The 15,640-nt window shown below is 43.5% G+C and overlaps 1 protein-coding gene across 1 annotated transcript in view; it reads left to right on the forward strand.

The window, feature by feature from the left end:
• Positions 1–1,001: 1,001 nt before the first annotated feature.
• Positions 1,002–15,640, forward strand: part of CUNH1orf87 (chromosome unknown C1orf87 homolog) — a 37,691-nt gene continuing 23,052 nt past the window's right edge. Inside the window, exons 1-5 of the mRNA XM_089686962.1 lie at positions 1,002–1,172; positions 3,051–3,245; positions 4,502–4,637; positions 4,764–4,860; positions 5,074–5,142. Of these exons, the coding sequence (XP_089543088.1) occupies positions 3,139–3,245; positions 4,502–4,637; positions 4,764–4,860; positions 5,074–5,142 (409 nt within the window). The 5' untranslated portion in view covers positions 1,002–1,172; positions 3,051–3,138. The remainder of the gene's footprint in view (positions 1,173–3,050; positions 3,246–4,501; positions 4,638–4,763; positions 4,861–5,073; positions 5,143–15,640) is intronic.

Below are 15,640 nucleotides of genomic sequence, written 5' to 3' on the forward strand. Positions count from 1 at the left end.
GGCTGATACGTTCAAAAAAGGAAATCGGAGAGGATGGGGTAAGGCCAAAGTGCGCCTTAAAAAAGTGCCTAATCTGTCTATAACGAAGGTACTCACGAAGAGGAACATCAAACAACACGCGCAGCATATCAAATGGAATTATATGATCCTCCTCTTTGGAAATCAGATAATCTGATAAAAGATCGATCATACCACCAACGAAACATATGAGGGGAAGAAAAGGCTACAACAAAAGTAGGATCCCCAAAAAATGACACACCTGGGGGAATAGAAGAGACTAAACCCAATTTAGATTTGTGTTTGGACCAAAGCGTCAGTGAGTGAGTCACTATGGAGTACCTATCAGGTTTTTATTGCTGTTTGTGCCCCTGTTAAGGAGATTCACCTTCTCTATTTGTCCTTGAAAGTGAAAGAAAATCACACATTTTGGCATGTCACCAGAACAAGAATAGAAAGGATACCTTCCAATTAGTGCACTATTTGTACAATTAGTACACTAAACCAGTGAGGGATTCCCTCACTTTCTCACTTCCTGTTTTGGTTATGTAACGGGACCAAAAATAAAACACTGACAGGAGCTATAACCTTCCAAAATAAAAAATAAAAAATGTCTTCTGAAATGTACTTTTCAAATGTGCCTTGTTATTAATATACGCATTACTTGAAACTGTACTGTTGTTTTACAGTCTACCTTTGAACAATAAAACCGTTTGTAAACAAAAAAAAATAAAAAATGTTGCCTTTAATGTATGTCTTTCATAGCTATCTGGAGCTCAGTGTAAAGTTTTGAAAAAAAAACATATAAAGTTTCTTTGGTGCACAGTAAACACACAGCACATGCTTTCACTGGCTACCAAGGTGAACAGCAGGTGAGCAGTGCTATGTATCTCCCAAACATGAATGTAGTAGATAAGCCATGGCTCTAGTCTGTGGACAGCGAATAAGGTGTGTGTTTGTTTCCTACATAGTAACCAGAAATCAGACTCCATCACTCTTAGGTGACAAACGGATCCTGTAAGACATTCATGAACATTCCATAAGTGCCTGAGGTTTTCCTGTGAACAGGTGAGCTGGGAGAAAGAAAGAAAGAAAGAAAGAAAGAAAGAAAGAAAGAAAGAAAGAAAGAAAAAAAAGAAAAAAGACTGTCTGCATCCAGGGCCAATCACTTGAAGGTGATTGCTGCACAGTGATTACATGCAAGATGCTTCAATTATTTGACGGAGCTGGCAGCCTCCCATTCCTTTCAATGGGGCTGCCTCCCTCAGCTAATCACCAGGAACCCCTATTGGGGGGGGGGGGGGGGTTTAACGATGTCAGGCACATTCGCAAGTGTGAATATAGTCTAATACTTTGGTTACTAGAGTTTTGAAATGTGTTCTTTATTTTTTACTTTTGATAATATTGATTGGGGTTGATTAGAAGAATTTTTGCAGACTAAAGGTTGAAGTAAGTTTAGTTTGCACTGTGCATTGTGTATCTTAAATCATTGTCTTTACAAATAATTTTTCATCCTTCTTTGCATCTCAGTGCTGCTGGGGTCCTGTGGCTCCCAATCATTACTGGGGACCAGGAAATGTCCACAACAGCTTGATGTCTGTGCTGGAAGCACGCTCTCAGCACAGAAACCTTGGCAGCCCATTTTTATTTTACTACAGGTACTTATATAGCACTGTCAATTTACAGAGTGCTTTACATATATATTGTACATTCACTTCAGTCCCTAACCCTGAAGGGGCGTACAATCTAAGGTCCCTAACTCACATTCATACATACACATACTAGGGCCAATTTAGATAGGATCCAGTTAACCTACAGCCAGGAGTGAACTGACCATTTGAGCACTCGGGCACTGCCTGAGGGCCCGGGGTCAGTAGGGAGCCCCATGAAATGCCCCTGGTACCTTTTATAGGCTTTTTTTGAGTGTGGGCAAGGACACAGGGGCCCCATGATACCCTATAGCCCGGGGGGCCCCATCAGTTGTCAATCTGTCCCTGCCTACAGCATGTCTTTGGAGTGTGGGAGGAAACCGGAGTACCTGGAGGAAACCCACGCAGGCACAGGGACAACATACAAACTCCAGGCAGGTGGTGTCATGCTTGGGATTTTAACCAACAACTCTAGTACTGCCAGGTGGAAGTGCTAACTATTTAGCCACTGTGCTTCCCAAGGATGCATATGTGCGTCTTGTAGGCATTAAAAGCCCAAACTCTTTCCTGCCCCACATATGTGTTAAGTGGACGGTAAGCAATTAAGCAGTACAGAGGGTCAAATATAATTATATTACTGGATTTTTATTGTGTCAACAATCTGCCCATCACCTTACAGTAGACATAAAGGCAAAACTTTGTTTTTTTTTTTCATTTTGGATAGAGTAAGGGAGGGTTGTAACCCCTATCAACAATTTTTTGCTATCTGAGTCCCATTGGAGAGATTCCTCTTCACTTCCTGTTCCATAGCAAAAATAGGAATTGGAAGGAAGTCCCCTCCAAAGTGTGGGAATCCCTAGTTGTCACCACCTGAACTAGTGTCCACATTGGAAGATTTCCTCTCTATCCCTGTTATAGTGACAACCCAAAATTTGGGATTTTCTTGCACTCTTGGTGATAATTGTAACCGTGAATGGAGAGGGTGAATTTACTTAACAGGAACACAGACAGCAATAAAAATCTGACAGGTGTTCTAATCCCTCTCCAATCTATCCAAAACTTAAGCTTTGCCTTTAGTTACACATGAGGGAAGACAGCACAGTTACAATACAATTCAATAAAAGAGGGTCCAGAGGGCCCTGTTCATGAAAGCTTGCAATCTAAAAGAATGCAGTAATTTCCACTATGGTAAGGCATGCTGGAAAGCGAAGATTCTCAACATCTGAAAGACCAAAATATGGCCTTTAACTGTACTACATTCCCACCTGCTAAGAACTTGCAATCTAAATTTTGATTGTGTTGAATATTTTCAGATAGACACATTATAAATTCATTGCTGTTTGTGATATGAGAAACAAGCAATGATGATTTCTCTAAACAATGTGACTCATTTTGACATTCTAGGTAACAGATGGAGAAGATATGATGGGTGTCTGGATGTAGAGAGAACTGTCTGTATTAGTGTGGTTTATTGAAACTTCATGGATGCATCATGTCTCACCTTAAAAACCCTTCTGGGGTCAGTGAAAAAATGCCCGAAATGATTGTAAAGATCGTTGGAAGTAAATATGTTCGATATCTTGCAGATAAGTCCAAATGGTAAGTGTTATCCTGTTGTTTAAAGGGCCAGTCCACCAACTGGGTTGGGGGTTGGGTTGTGGCACCCAATGGGTTTTTATACCTCTTCCATACCCCAAAGAGAAGATCTCATGTCCATAATTCCTGGCTCTGCTGCCACCTATCTTGATGTCTTGTATTTTTATGCCTAATTTGTAGTGTTTGTTGTCTTCTTGAATTGTACAACATAGATTATACAGAGAAAGGTTCAGGAGTATAGAGTACAACATAGACTATACAGAGAAGGGGTCAGGAGTTTAGTGTGCAACATAGATTACATAGAGAAGGGGGTCAGGAGTATATTGTATAACATAGACTATACAAAGAAGGGGTCAGGAGTATATTGTACAACATAGACTATACAAAGAAGGGGTCAGGAGTATATTGTACAACATAGACTATACAAAGAAGGAGTCAAGAGAATATTGTACAACATAGACTATACAAAGAAGGGGTCAGGAGTTTTTTGTACAACATAGACTATACAGAAAAGTGGTCAGGAGTTTATTGTACAACCTAGACTATATAGAGAAGGGGTCAGGAATAATGTACAACATAGACTATACATAGAAGGGGGTCAGGAGTAAAATGTGCAACATAGAGTATACAGTGCAGTGTTTGTGGGTCATAAAGTCTTTGTTTGTTAGTAATCAATGAGAAATATGTGGGCCGACCATGTTGAGCAAGTGTCACAGTGTGTTTTCACTATTGCCCAGCTCCAGCCAGAGCAGATTAGTTCTTTGGCACATTATCAGGTCTGCTATTAGTCTCTGAGGTAATAGCAGATGTCAGGTTGGGCTCTCTCTATCTATGGATCATGGCTAAAAGCACACGTTTGTTGTGCTGATGATGCTCCATCCAAAAAGTTTCTGCTGTCTGTTCTCCATAAAGGGGTATACCTTCTTCCTTGTTTTACAGTCGAGACAGAGCACACTGACAGGACAGCAGTGCAGAGTTCCAACTCTTTGTTTCTGACTTCTAAGAAAGAACTACCTCTTTGTACAGTGATCCAACTCGATCTATCTTTTTATGGATCATAGATAAAAGGACACATTTGCTGTATTGATGATGCTTCGGGCAAAAGAGTCCTGTTGTCTGTTCTCCATAAAGAGGTATACCATTTTCCCTGTTTCACAGCTGAGACAGAGCACACTGACTTTCTACCAGTTTACAGCCAGCTTTACTGATCACCAATCCTTCTCATGACGGTCACTTTGTGTGTATTTGTGTTTTCACAGCCGCTCCGTTGTGGGTCAAGAAAACTTCATTTTAGATCTGATAGAGATGATGAGCAGAATTCCAAATATAGATTCCTTCCGAGGAAGTCTGCTGAGAAGAGACCGAACAATGTGTGATTTGATACCAGTCTCCGAGGTAATGGTGGATGTCAGGATAGGCTATCAATCTATGTCTATCTCAATCTCTATCAGTCTTTCTCTCAGGACAGATTTGAGAGATGAAATTCCTTTAACAACAATTTCCTTCTGTGTGCTTTTACAGTTTCTCAGTGTATGTGAGTCTCATGGGCTGTCTATCCCTCCGTCATCGCTGATCCCTCTCCTGCAAGATGACGTCTTCACTGACCAAGGGAAAATACGGAAAGTTCTCACTGTTTATGTAGCCAAGGACATCTGCTCTAAATACTTTTTTCACCTAATATTAGCAGATCAAATCTATTTATAAGCTATTTGTATATTGATTATCTATCTATCTGTCTATATGTTGTATTGCATAGTGTTCATGTGAAGAATGCTAGCTTTGGGTGTTTATGACTGTTTGCTCTGATTGACATTATCTTGGACTTTTAATAGATGGAGGAAGATTTTGGATTTACTGCACAGAACAGAGCACAGCCAAACCTTACCACAGGCAAATGAAGGTAAGGAGAAACAGCAATGCCTCATGCTTCCTACCAACGTGCCTTCTCTGAAAACACTGCTTTTCATTTGGCAACATAAACACTTAACTAGTGCCAGTCACATTCATACTGTGAGCATGCTTGAACGTTAATCACTTCTGGACTGTCCACTGCAGTTTTACTGCGGCAGGGCAGCCCAGCTGTGGTGGATCATGTACATGTATGTGATCCAGCATTGTCGAGTAGGAGGCGCATGTACACACGCCTCCTGACTTGAACTGTAATTTGCTACAGCATTAGTCAGTCAGGAGGACCTGTTGATTGGTTTAACGAATGACGGTACAGAGTCTTGTGTTCACAAACAACAATGGGCCCTGTACAGACAGCAGCAATGTGGCTGTTTTTTTGATGAGGCAGTTCTGCAGTCATACGAGAGTCAGCATTAAGGTGGCACTCTGACTTAAAGTTCCTTGCTGTAAGACACTCTTTGCCTTATTTTCCTGAATGCAGCATTTAGAAGGGACACCACTGAGCTTGTGTCCTCCTGTTCCACCAGTTCAGCTTTGCTCTGCCACCTCACTTCCAGTGGAAGAATGGGGTCTTGCCGTGCACTAAGCACAGACCTCATGCGTGCACCCAGGGGTGTATTTAGGTTTTGTGCTGCCCTAGGCAACAAACATCATCTGCCCTCACAGACACCGACTAACACCCCCTCCTGCGGAGAGAGCTGAACATTGACCAACAACACCCCTGCCCACTTCATATATAGATAGAAAGGAAGACACTTATCTTCAGAGCTCCGGACATCCCTGGGAACGAGAGTCAGGCTCTTCTTACACCATCAAGCAGCCCGCAGCCTCTCATGTCCCACCTGGTTCCCATCTTGCGTGTCCCTTCTTCCATCTCTTCTTCTGAGGGGAGGTGCTGCCCCCCTGAGAAATGCTGCCCAAGGCAAGTGCCTTGTTTGCCTTGTGGTAAATACACCCCTGCGTGCACCTATCTAACTCCTTGACTCTTCCATATCTCCAGCTAGGTCCATAGGACATCTATACTATGGATTTGGTTTTGAAAGACGCCAGGGGCACAGACTGCTAAGGAGAGAGTCAGAGCACTAACCCCTTACTACCAGAGGACGCCCTCACCCATACATGGTACCACTCTCCCGCTGGCTGGCTGCTATTACATTCCCACCAGTCCTGGTTACCCATTGCAACCGAATGTTAGACATGACTTCCTGCCAACTACTCTGCATGATTAACCCTCTCATGGTAACTCTCTTATTTCTTTTCTTCATCCCCTTTGATGTTACAGCCCCTGTTCTATTGAATATGCCATGTACCTTGTAAGAACTTCAGACCAGGCACTTTACAGTTAACTTTGAACCTTTACTAGGCATTCAGTTGATACAGCACACACTGTCTCTGTACAATTGATTCTTCCTCTCTCTTTCTTTCCCTAATCCCATTCAAGCTGTTTCCTAACCAGGCTGTCATCTCATACCTTTAATAGAGCAAAGTCCATAAATCATTTATTTCTCTTCAGTACCCCTGGGTACCCTTTCAAGGGGGAGATGGACACCCCTCAGTAGAGCTCACATCTTGCAGCACCTCTCCTGCTAAATCCAATATGGAAGAGCCTCTCTCAGAAGGTTACTTCCTTACCTGTGGAGCAGCCTGACTGCACATTGCAATAAATAGTTCACATTACAGTGATAAACCGCACAAACTGCACAATATACACATTTTTACCCCTGTATGCACCTGCTTACATGTCCTTACCATGAGTGTCAAACAGACATTGGACTGATTGAACTTCCACTCAATGGCATAGCCCAACAAAGAATATTTAACACTGGCAAGGTAAAACCACAGAGAAAGCTGTGACAACCAATTACAAGTAAATGGAGGCGGGCAACTTTTGTGAAGCAGCAATTCCTCGAGTCAGTGATGATTTTACCTCAGTGTAGACCTTTTATAGAGTTCAGGCTCTGCCCCCTCACCCTGTGCCTAAATAGCCAATCATCTTATAGTCACTTTAAACTTGTTGCTTATGTCCATGCCCAATCACTGAGCCATGCTCCCTGCAGTCAAGGCTCCCTTTCTCTATGGGTTCAAGGGGCCTTCATCAGCATTGTAAGAGCTTGCTTACATTTGCTGCAGCCTTTGCTGCCCCTGAAAAGCGATCCATAGGTGAACCAGTTTTCAGAGGGTAACATGTCACCTTCTCAGCACCTGTTATTATTATTATTAATATACAGGATTTATATAGTGCCAACAGTTTGTGTAGCACTTTACAACATAAAGGGCAACAGTACAATTTATAATCAAACAGTCCAGTACAGAAGGAATAGGAGGGCCCTGCTCTTGAAGCTTACATTTTAAAGGAACTGGGACGGGGTTAAAGAAGGTGATAGTTGCAGGGGTGATCTGATGGAGGTGCCTCAAGTACAGTTCTTACATGGATGTGGGGTAGGCTTCCCTGAATAAGTGAGTTTTCAAAGATCACCTAAAGGTAGACAGGGTGGGAGGGTGCCCGGACATACTGGGGTAGGGAGTTACAGAGGATGGGAGAGTCTCTGGACAAGTCCTGGAGGCAAGCGCGGGAGGATGTCACGAGGAAGCTAGAGAGCAGGATGTCTTGGGAGGAGCAGAGTGGATGATTTGAACTATATATGTGGATGAGGTTGGTGATGTAACTAGGGGCAGTGTTGTGGATGGTTTTGTATGTTGTGGTTAGTATTTTGAATTTTATACATTGGGTTAGTGGAAGCCAGTGAATGAATTGGCAAAGAGGGGTAGCAGTCGCTGATTGATTGGTAAGGTGTATAAGTCTAGCAGCAGCATTCATAATAGACTGAAGGGGGGATAACCTGTGTAACGGTAGACCAGTGAGGAGGGTGTTGCAGTGATCAAGGCGGGATATACTCATGGATAAGTTGTTTTGTGGTGTCATTGGTCAGGAAGGGGCGGATTTTGGAAATTTTGTGGAGGTTGAGGCGGCAGGATTTAACCAGTTCTTGGATGTGGGGCCCGAAGGAGAGGTCAGAGTCTAGGATTACACCTAGCAGTCTGGCAAGAGTGAAGGACCAATGGTTGTGCTGTTGATCTTAATGGTGAAGTCATGAGTGAGGGACCAAGGAGGAGGAAATATTACAAGCTTGGTTTTAGAAAGATTGAGTTTAAGGCAGTGGTGTGACATCCATACTAATATGTCTCTCAGTAGATTTGTAGAGGAGATTGAGGGGGTGAGCTGGGGAGTGGAGAGATAGATCTGGGTGTCATCACCATAGAGGTGGTATTGGAAGCCATTTAAGTTAACAATTGGCCCAGGGAGGAGGTGTAGAGAGAAAAGGAGGGGCCCAAGGACAAAGCTTTGGGGTTCCCCAACAGAAAGAGGAAGAGAAGCGGAGGAGTTGTTGCTGGATGTGACGCTGAAAGTAAACTGAAAAAAAGTAACAGGAGAACCAGGAGAGAGCAGGGTCACGGAGGCCGATGGAATGGAGTCTACTGAGGAGGAGCAGGTGGTCGACTGTGTCAAAGGCAGTGCAAAGCTCTAGGAGTATGAGTAATGGTCATTGGTTTTAGCAGTTAGTAGGTCGCTAGTAGGCCTTCGGCTAGATTTAGACATGCATCTAAACTCGCTGCTTCTCTAAAGAGCGATCAGGATTCGGAACGCTATACATAGGTGAGTGACAGGTGGTGAGGAGGTGAAGTGACGCCTCCTCACCACCTGTTTTAACCCTTTTTTGCCAACAAAATGCACTCATTACAAATAATTGCAGGGCATTTGAGGAGCTTCCCTTGAATTGGCATGCTTGCTGCTGTCCAGTCACAACATGTTGGATAGTGTTTGCCGTAGGCGTGAAGCACCATGACTATGACATTGAAATACCCCTGTATGCTGCTGCTGCAGCTAAATTGGGGGGTGGGGGCATTGGAGGGCGCTAAAAACAATGATCAACCACAGGTTTTTACCCCCTCCTAACTGCACATTTAAACTTAACCTTAAAAGCCCACAAGGGTTGCCTGTTTGGTTTAGGGGGCAGCCAGGGGGTAAGAAAACTCAATTGTTGTAAGTGTAAACGAACCCATTAGCAATACAAACAACAGTTATTTTGACAATCATGCATGAGCTTTCCCCTGTCATGTTGTGAGTCCTTCCTGTCTGCTGGCCATGTATTTCATCAGCTTCCTGGAATCCAGGTATGCTTTGTGGCTTCCCTTCTGCTGGTTATGTTTGTAAGGAGTGGCCATATTTGTTAGCTATTGGCTCCTTATGGACCCTGAACCCGCCCCTATTCTTTTTGCATGGGATATTGCCATATTGTCACCTTCCCCTGGTCTGTTACTTGGCCTGTTACCCGGAATAAACAAATGTCCAGACAAGGTGCATTTTTACTTCTTTACCACACAAACATCATTCCAGGACAATTCTTCAGTTACAGGCATTTTGCGGTACAGTTCACAGTATATATCTCACTGATAGATGTTCATGGTACAGAACACTCCTTTTTTTATTAACTTTCCAATCATTGATCACAGAAGTGCAGAACACTTGCATTTGTTACAGCCATCTTACAGTTTATTTAGCAAAGGTATTACTCCTTTTGGGTGTTCCTTCCTCACACACAAAAAAGATTCTCCATAGGCCCAGGGGCCACTCTAAACCAAGCCACAGGACCTGCTAGGTGAGCGTCACAGGAGTCAGAGTTTTTCTGCCTGGCAGATCAGCCCAGCAAATGGATCTTTAGATCAACTTCAGCTCAAGACTACATTTCCACAGATCGGGGTGTCCAGCTCCCATAACCCAAGTGCCCTAGGCCTCACCCACAGCTGGCATTTAAAGGGACACTATATCTCCACCACCCATTGCATCACTAAAGACTTGTTTAAACTTTCAGTTGGGGAGATTTAACAATGTGCGGTTGAGCCTTGTTTTGCCACCAGCCAACTGCCTTTCCTTAAGCTGCAATAGGCAGCAGAGGAGGATGTTTATATGCCATGGCAGACAATGTTTATATGCCATGGCAGACGATGCTTTGCGACCATGGCTTAGTTGACCTGACATGCAGTGATCAGTGGGCGGTAAGCCGGCAGAATGCTACACATTCAAGTATATGGGGAAGTGGCACAAATGCATCTAAACCACGTAATGCACGTGACTGCAGTGCGATTGACAGTAAAACAGGCAGTGAGGGGTCATCGCATCACTTTCCCACTTCCTATCAGTAGCCTCTGGAGCTCAATTTGGAAGCAGAAGCTTCAGAGACAAGGGATTTCTGTACTCACCCTCATAGACTAGAGTCAGTACTGTACTATAAAGAGGGGCCTTGTCCTGGCAGTGCAACTTCCCTATAGATTCATCCAATGTTGTAGACAAAGTAAGGCCTGGTTCACACCTATACGTTTTTAAGTGCATATGCAGAAACGCACTACAGTCCATTTAGCATGGTTTCCTATAGGACACGTTCACATCTATGCGATTTCAGCTGCTGCATTTTTGGAAAGAGTCAGGGACTTTTTTCCTGCAGTATATTGCATTTTTGGTGCAATAGACGTTAATAGAACTGCACCAAAAATGCAATTGTTGCATTTTTTAATGGTTTTTTTTGTCAATAGGAAAGTATTCAGTGCGACTCAAAGTAGTGCAGGAACATTTTCAAAGTTGCTGAGACTTCAAGTCACATAGATTTGAAGGGGTTCCATTGCCAGCAAGGGTTAGGGTTAAATCTTAGGGCTAAGGGCTAGGGTTAGGATTAAGTGTTAGGGTTAAGGTTAAGGTTTAGGGTTAAATGTTAGGATTAAGGGTTCAGGTTAGCGTTAAATGTTAGGTTTAATAAGAGAAGTGAATCGGTGCCGCTCTACTCAGTGCATGAAAAATATTACATAAATAATAAATGAATAAAATCAGAAGATGAATGCACATATGACCCTCATCCAAGTGTGAAAACAACATATCCAAAAAACATGGATAGGTGCAGACAAAATCAAACATCAATAAAAGGCAGCACAGTGTGCTAATAATGTGCCAGTGACTAAGTGGACCCAAGATATTAATAACAAAAAACTGATGTGTTAATGTGATACAGCGAATAAGTCCCAAAAAGAATAATAGCAGTCTCAAAAAAACAGGAACACAACAGATCTTCAACACAAGCCATCAGACATCTAGTGATGAAAATATATATAATCAATCCTCCACCAACTAGCATGCAGGCTCACCTACAAACTGCGACCCACAAGGAGTCATAAAGCATACAGAAAACCTCAAACGACGATCCCAAATAGATGATCCTCGATAGCAATCAAAGAAAGAGGGGTCCTCTCTGATGACGCTGGAAAACACTCACAGGCATGCTTCAGATATGGCAACAGACCTCTATCACCTCCAGTATCCACACATGGAAGATTTAAGCAAGAAGACTTCCCATAGTGTAACATGTCAAATACTTTATTACAGCACCCAAAATGACTACTCACATTAAAAACGGGTCCGCAGACCAATACAGGCAAAATTACTGCAGCAAAAAACCGCAGGAAAGGTGTATAGGATCAGGATTACCAAGATGCCGGCTGCCGTCCGTATCAGATATGACGTCACCATGATTCCGTCCTACGCGTTGCATCACGGGGCACGTGAGTTTCTCAGGATTAGAGCCCTCATTTTGGGTGCTGTTCATAATTAAGTATTTGACATATTACACTATGGGAAGTCTTCTTGTTTAACCACTTCAAGTCCAGACACTTTCACCCCCTTCCTGCCCAGGCCAATTTTCAGCTTTCATTGCTATCACGCTTTGAATAACAATTGTGCGGTCATGCAACACTGTACCCATATTCATTTTATAGCATTTTTTTTAGACAGATAAAACTTTATTTTTGTGGTATTTATTCACCACTGGGATTTTATTTTTTTGCTATATAAATGAAAAAGTCCAGAAATTTTTTTTAAAAGTTTTTCTTATAAAACTTTGCAAATAAATAATATTTCTTCGGGGCGCATGCGCAGCCGGGAACCCTGATGGCCGCATCCTTCTGAGCTCCGCTCACCTCCTGGCCCTAGAGACTCACCCACGGCGCATCGCTGCTCCACAGGCGTCACTGGGTGAGTCATATCAGCGGGGCACCCAGCTCTCCATACCCCAGCCTCATCATGGGGAAGATCGGGCACTGGAAGCCTCCTTCCCCGCCGCCACATGAGCTGCGTCCATCACCGCTGCAGCGGTTCCTTCATAAGCCGCAATCCCCGGCCTCAATTTCGGCTGCGATCCCACAGCAGAGCTCCGGCGGACCCCCGGTGGCGGCCGGAGGTACTGCAGCAGCTGCCTCAGCAATGCAGCCAAGCTCCGGCGGACCCCCAGAGGCAGCCGGAGGTACTGCAGCAGCTGCCTCAGCAATGCAGCCAAGCTCCAGCGGACCCCCAGTGGCAGCCGGAAATACTGCAGCAGCTGCCTCAGCAATGCAGCCAAGCTCCGGCGGACCCCGGTGGTGGCCGGAAGTACTGCAGCAGCTGCTTCTGTAATGCAACCAACCTCCTCTCACCCCCAGTGTCCCCAGATGGAGGAATCCAAGCCCCTGACCACTGTAGGGGGGCTGTAATGCAATCTCCGTTGAGCCCTTCACCACCTGCTTCTGCCAATCCTCATGTGTCACCTACTCTCACGATATCGGTGCTGGAGGAAAAGCTGCAGGTATTTTTATATTTCAATATTTTTATTGAGAAATAAACATATTAAAACAAGATGGCAAACAATAAAAGAAAAAAAGAAAGGGCCCACCAACAAAATGGAACAAGATTCAGAATCATAAGCATAATACTGGTAGGTAAAAAAACAAAAAAAAAGAAATTTAGCAGATAATAGCATTACAATGCACATAAATAAAGTCACAGCCATCAAAACATATAAGTTTCAAAGATCAATAAACAACAATTATATCAAAATAGACCAAAAATAACAAAGAAAAATAAAAATGTTTCAACAAATAATAGGAAAATAGAGAAAAAAAAAAAAAAAAGGAGAGATGAAAAGGAAAGTACTCTTAATTGAAAGAAAAAGAAAAAAAAAAGGGGAAAAATAGAAAAAGGAGGGGGGGGGGTCAGCTGCCAGACACTCACGATACAGTAATATAAGCAATCCAAGGATCCCAAGTCCTCTCAAATCTGGACACATCATCAGAGACGATACTCGTCAGTTTATCATTAACCATTATCCAATTCAGTTTTTGTTTCACCCTATCCAGCGGGATCAAGGATTGCTTCCAACTCCTAGCTATAGTAATGCGAGCCACCAATAAGATATATACAATTAATTTAATCGATCTTTTGGGAACATCAGAGGGTAGTATATTAAACAAGGCTACTTCCGGCGATCTACGGATATTAATTCCTGTCACTGAGTAAAGAAAATTAAATATGCAGATCCAGAACCTACTCACGACTGGGCATTTCCACCAGACGTGGAACATAGTACCCTCTTGACCACAGCGTCGGAAACAGCCAGATGAAACTGAAGGATACATAATGGCTAGGCGAGCAGGGACCAAATACCACCGAAGTAGCATCTTGTAATTAGATTCAACAAGATCAGTGTTAATCGAAATCTTCGATAGGGCATGGGCCGCCGTCTGCCAGGTATCCAAATCCAACGAACTATTTAAATCCCGTTCCCATAAAGTCATGTAAGACAATTTAGTTAGGGGATCAACCAACAAAGCATAAACAATGGACAAGCGACCTCGCATTACCCCACTCGCCCCACAGGAGACCTCGAGGGAAGTAAGCGCACAAGGTTCTGTGAGTAGTCTAAGTTTGCTATCAATAAAAGAGCGAAGTTGATGGTAACAAAATATCTCTCCACGAGGCATCCCACAAAAATTCACAAAATACTGAAGAGACCGAGGGCGAACCCCATCTAAATAATCACCAATACGTAGCAACCCCTTATTAATCCACCATTGGAACCTCGCGAAAGATAAACCCGGAACAAACTCAGGATTACCAAACACCGGAGCCAACGGAGTATGCGGAGAAAAAAGGTTTACGAGCTCGCCATCTATCCCACACTGACAATGAATAGGATAGAGTAGGACACAAAATAGGAGGGCGCAATCTATTGGGAAGCCACATGAGAGTACCAATAACATACGGACGGCACGAAAGAGCCTCAATCCCAACCCATTGGGGGACATATCCCCTGGCCGTAGTACAAGATAGTTGTGCTATTTGGGCCGCCTGGAAATATGCGAAAAGATTAGGGAGTCCCAAACCACCATGCCTCTTCAAAGAAAACAAGGTAGATTTGTTCAGCCTAGGGCGCTTTCCCCTCCAAACAAATCTGGAGACTGCAGCCTGCAGGAAGACTAGTTCTCGTTTGGGAATCAGAATTGGTAACGTCCTAAAATAGTATAATAATATAGGTAGGAAGGTCATTTTAATAGAATTAATTCTACCGAACCAGGAAAGTGAAAGATCCTGCCAGGCTAATAAGTCATTCTTAAGTCGTTTAAAAAGCGGGAGATAGTTGGCCTGGTATAGCGTCGATACAGATTTCGTAAGAAGAATCCCCAGATAGGGGAGAGAACCAGGGGCCCACTGAAAAGCAAAGTTTTCCCGGCAGTAGCGAACCTCTGAATCGGGTAACGAGATATTCAAAGCAACAGTTTTAGATGAGTTGAGCGTAAGACCGGAGACCTCAGAAAAACGATGAAACAGATGGAAGAAACCAGGTAGAGACGTTCGAGGATCAGATATGTACATAAGAACATCATCGGCAAATAGGGCACATTTATGAACCCTTTGACCACAGGTAACACCCGATATAGAGGAATCAGCGCGAATAGCAATCGCAAGAGGTTCCATCGCCAATGCAAAGAGCAACGGAGAAAGAGGACATCCCTGTCTAGTTCCTCGCTCAATCGAAAAAGGAACTGATTTATGTCCACGAATGGATACTTGAGCTGACGGGGTAGAATAGAGGGCCCGCAACAACGTCGTAAAATAAGGGCCAAACCCAAACCTGTCCAACGTTTTAAACAAATAATCCCAGGACAGACTGTCGAATGCCTTCTGAATATCCAGTGACAGTAGTAAAATTTCCCTTTGCGATGATCCATCCCAATTGGACTGCACAGCTGACAGCAAAGCTATAGTCCGCCTAATTTGGTCCGATGTTTGTCGACCACTTATGAATCCTGATTGGTCATCACGAATGTATAAGGCCAAGAAGTTATGGAGCCGTAGGGCCAGGATTTTAGTAAGAATCTTTAAATCACAATTAATTAAAGAAATAGGCCGGTAATTAGAGACCATAGCGGCATCCTTGAAAGGCTTGGGAATGACACTAATGAATGCCTTATTTTCCTCTGGGAGAACCACTCCCCCCTCCCGCAAATAATTAAAGTACAGGGCCATATGGGGTATCAGAATGTCCGGGAAAGCTTTATAGTAAGTATTAGGAAGACCATCCGGTCCCGGGGCCTTGTGAGAGGCCAGGGATTTCACCGCATTCCCAACTTCTTCA

The sequence above is a fragment of the Staurois parvus genome, unplaced genomic scaffold, assembly GCF_062004578.1.
Source record: "Staurois parvus isolate SC_StPar_1 unplaced genomic scaffold, SC_StPar_1.0 ptg000415l, whole genome shotgun sequence".
Taxonomy (NCBI): Eukaryota; Metazoa; Chordata; class Amphibia; order Anura; family Ranidae; genus Staurois; species Staurois parvus.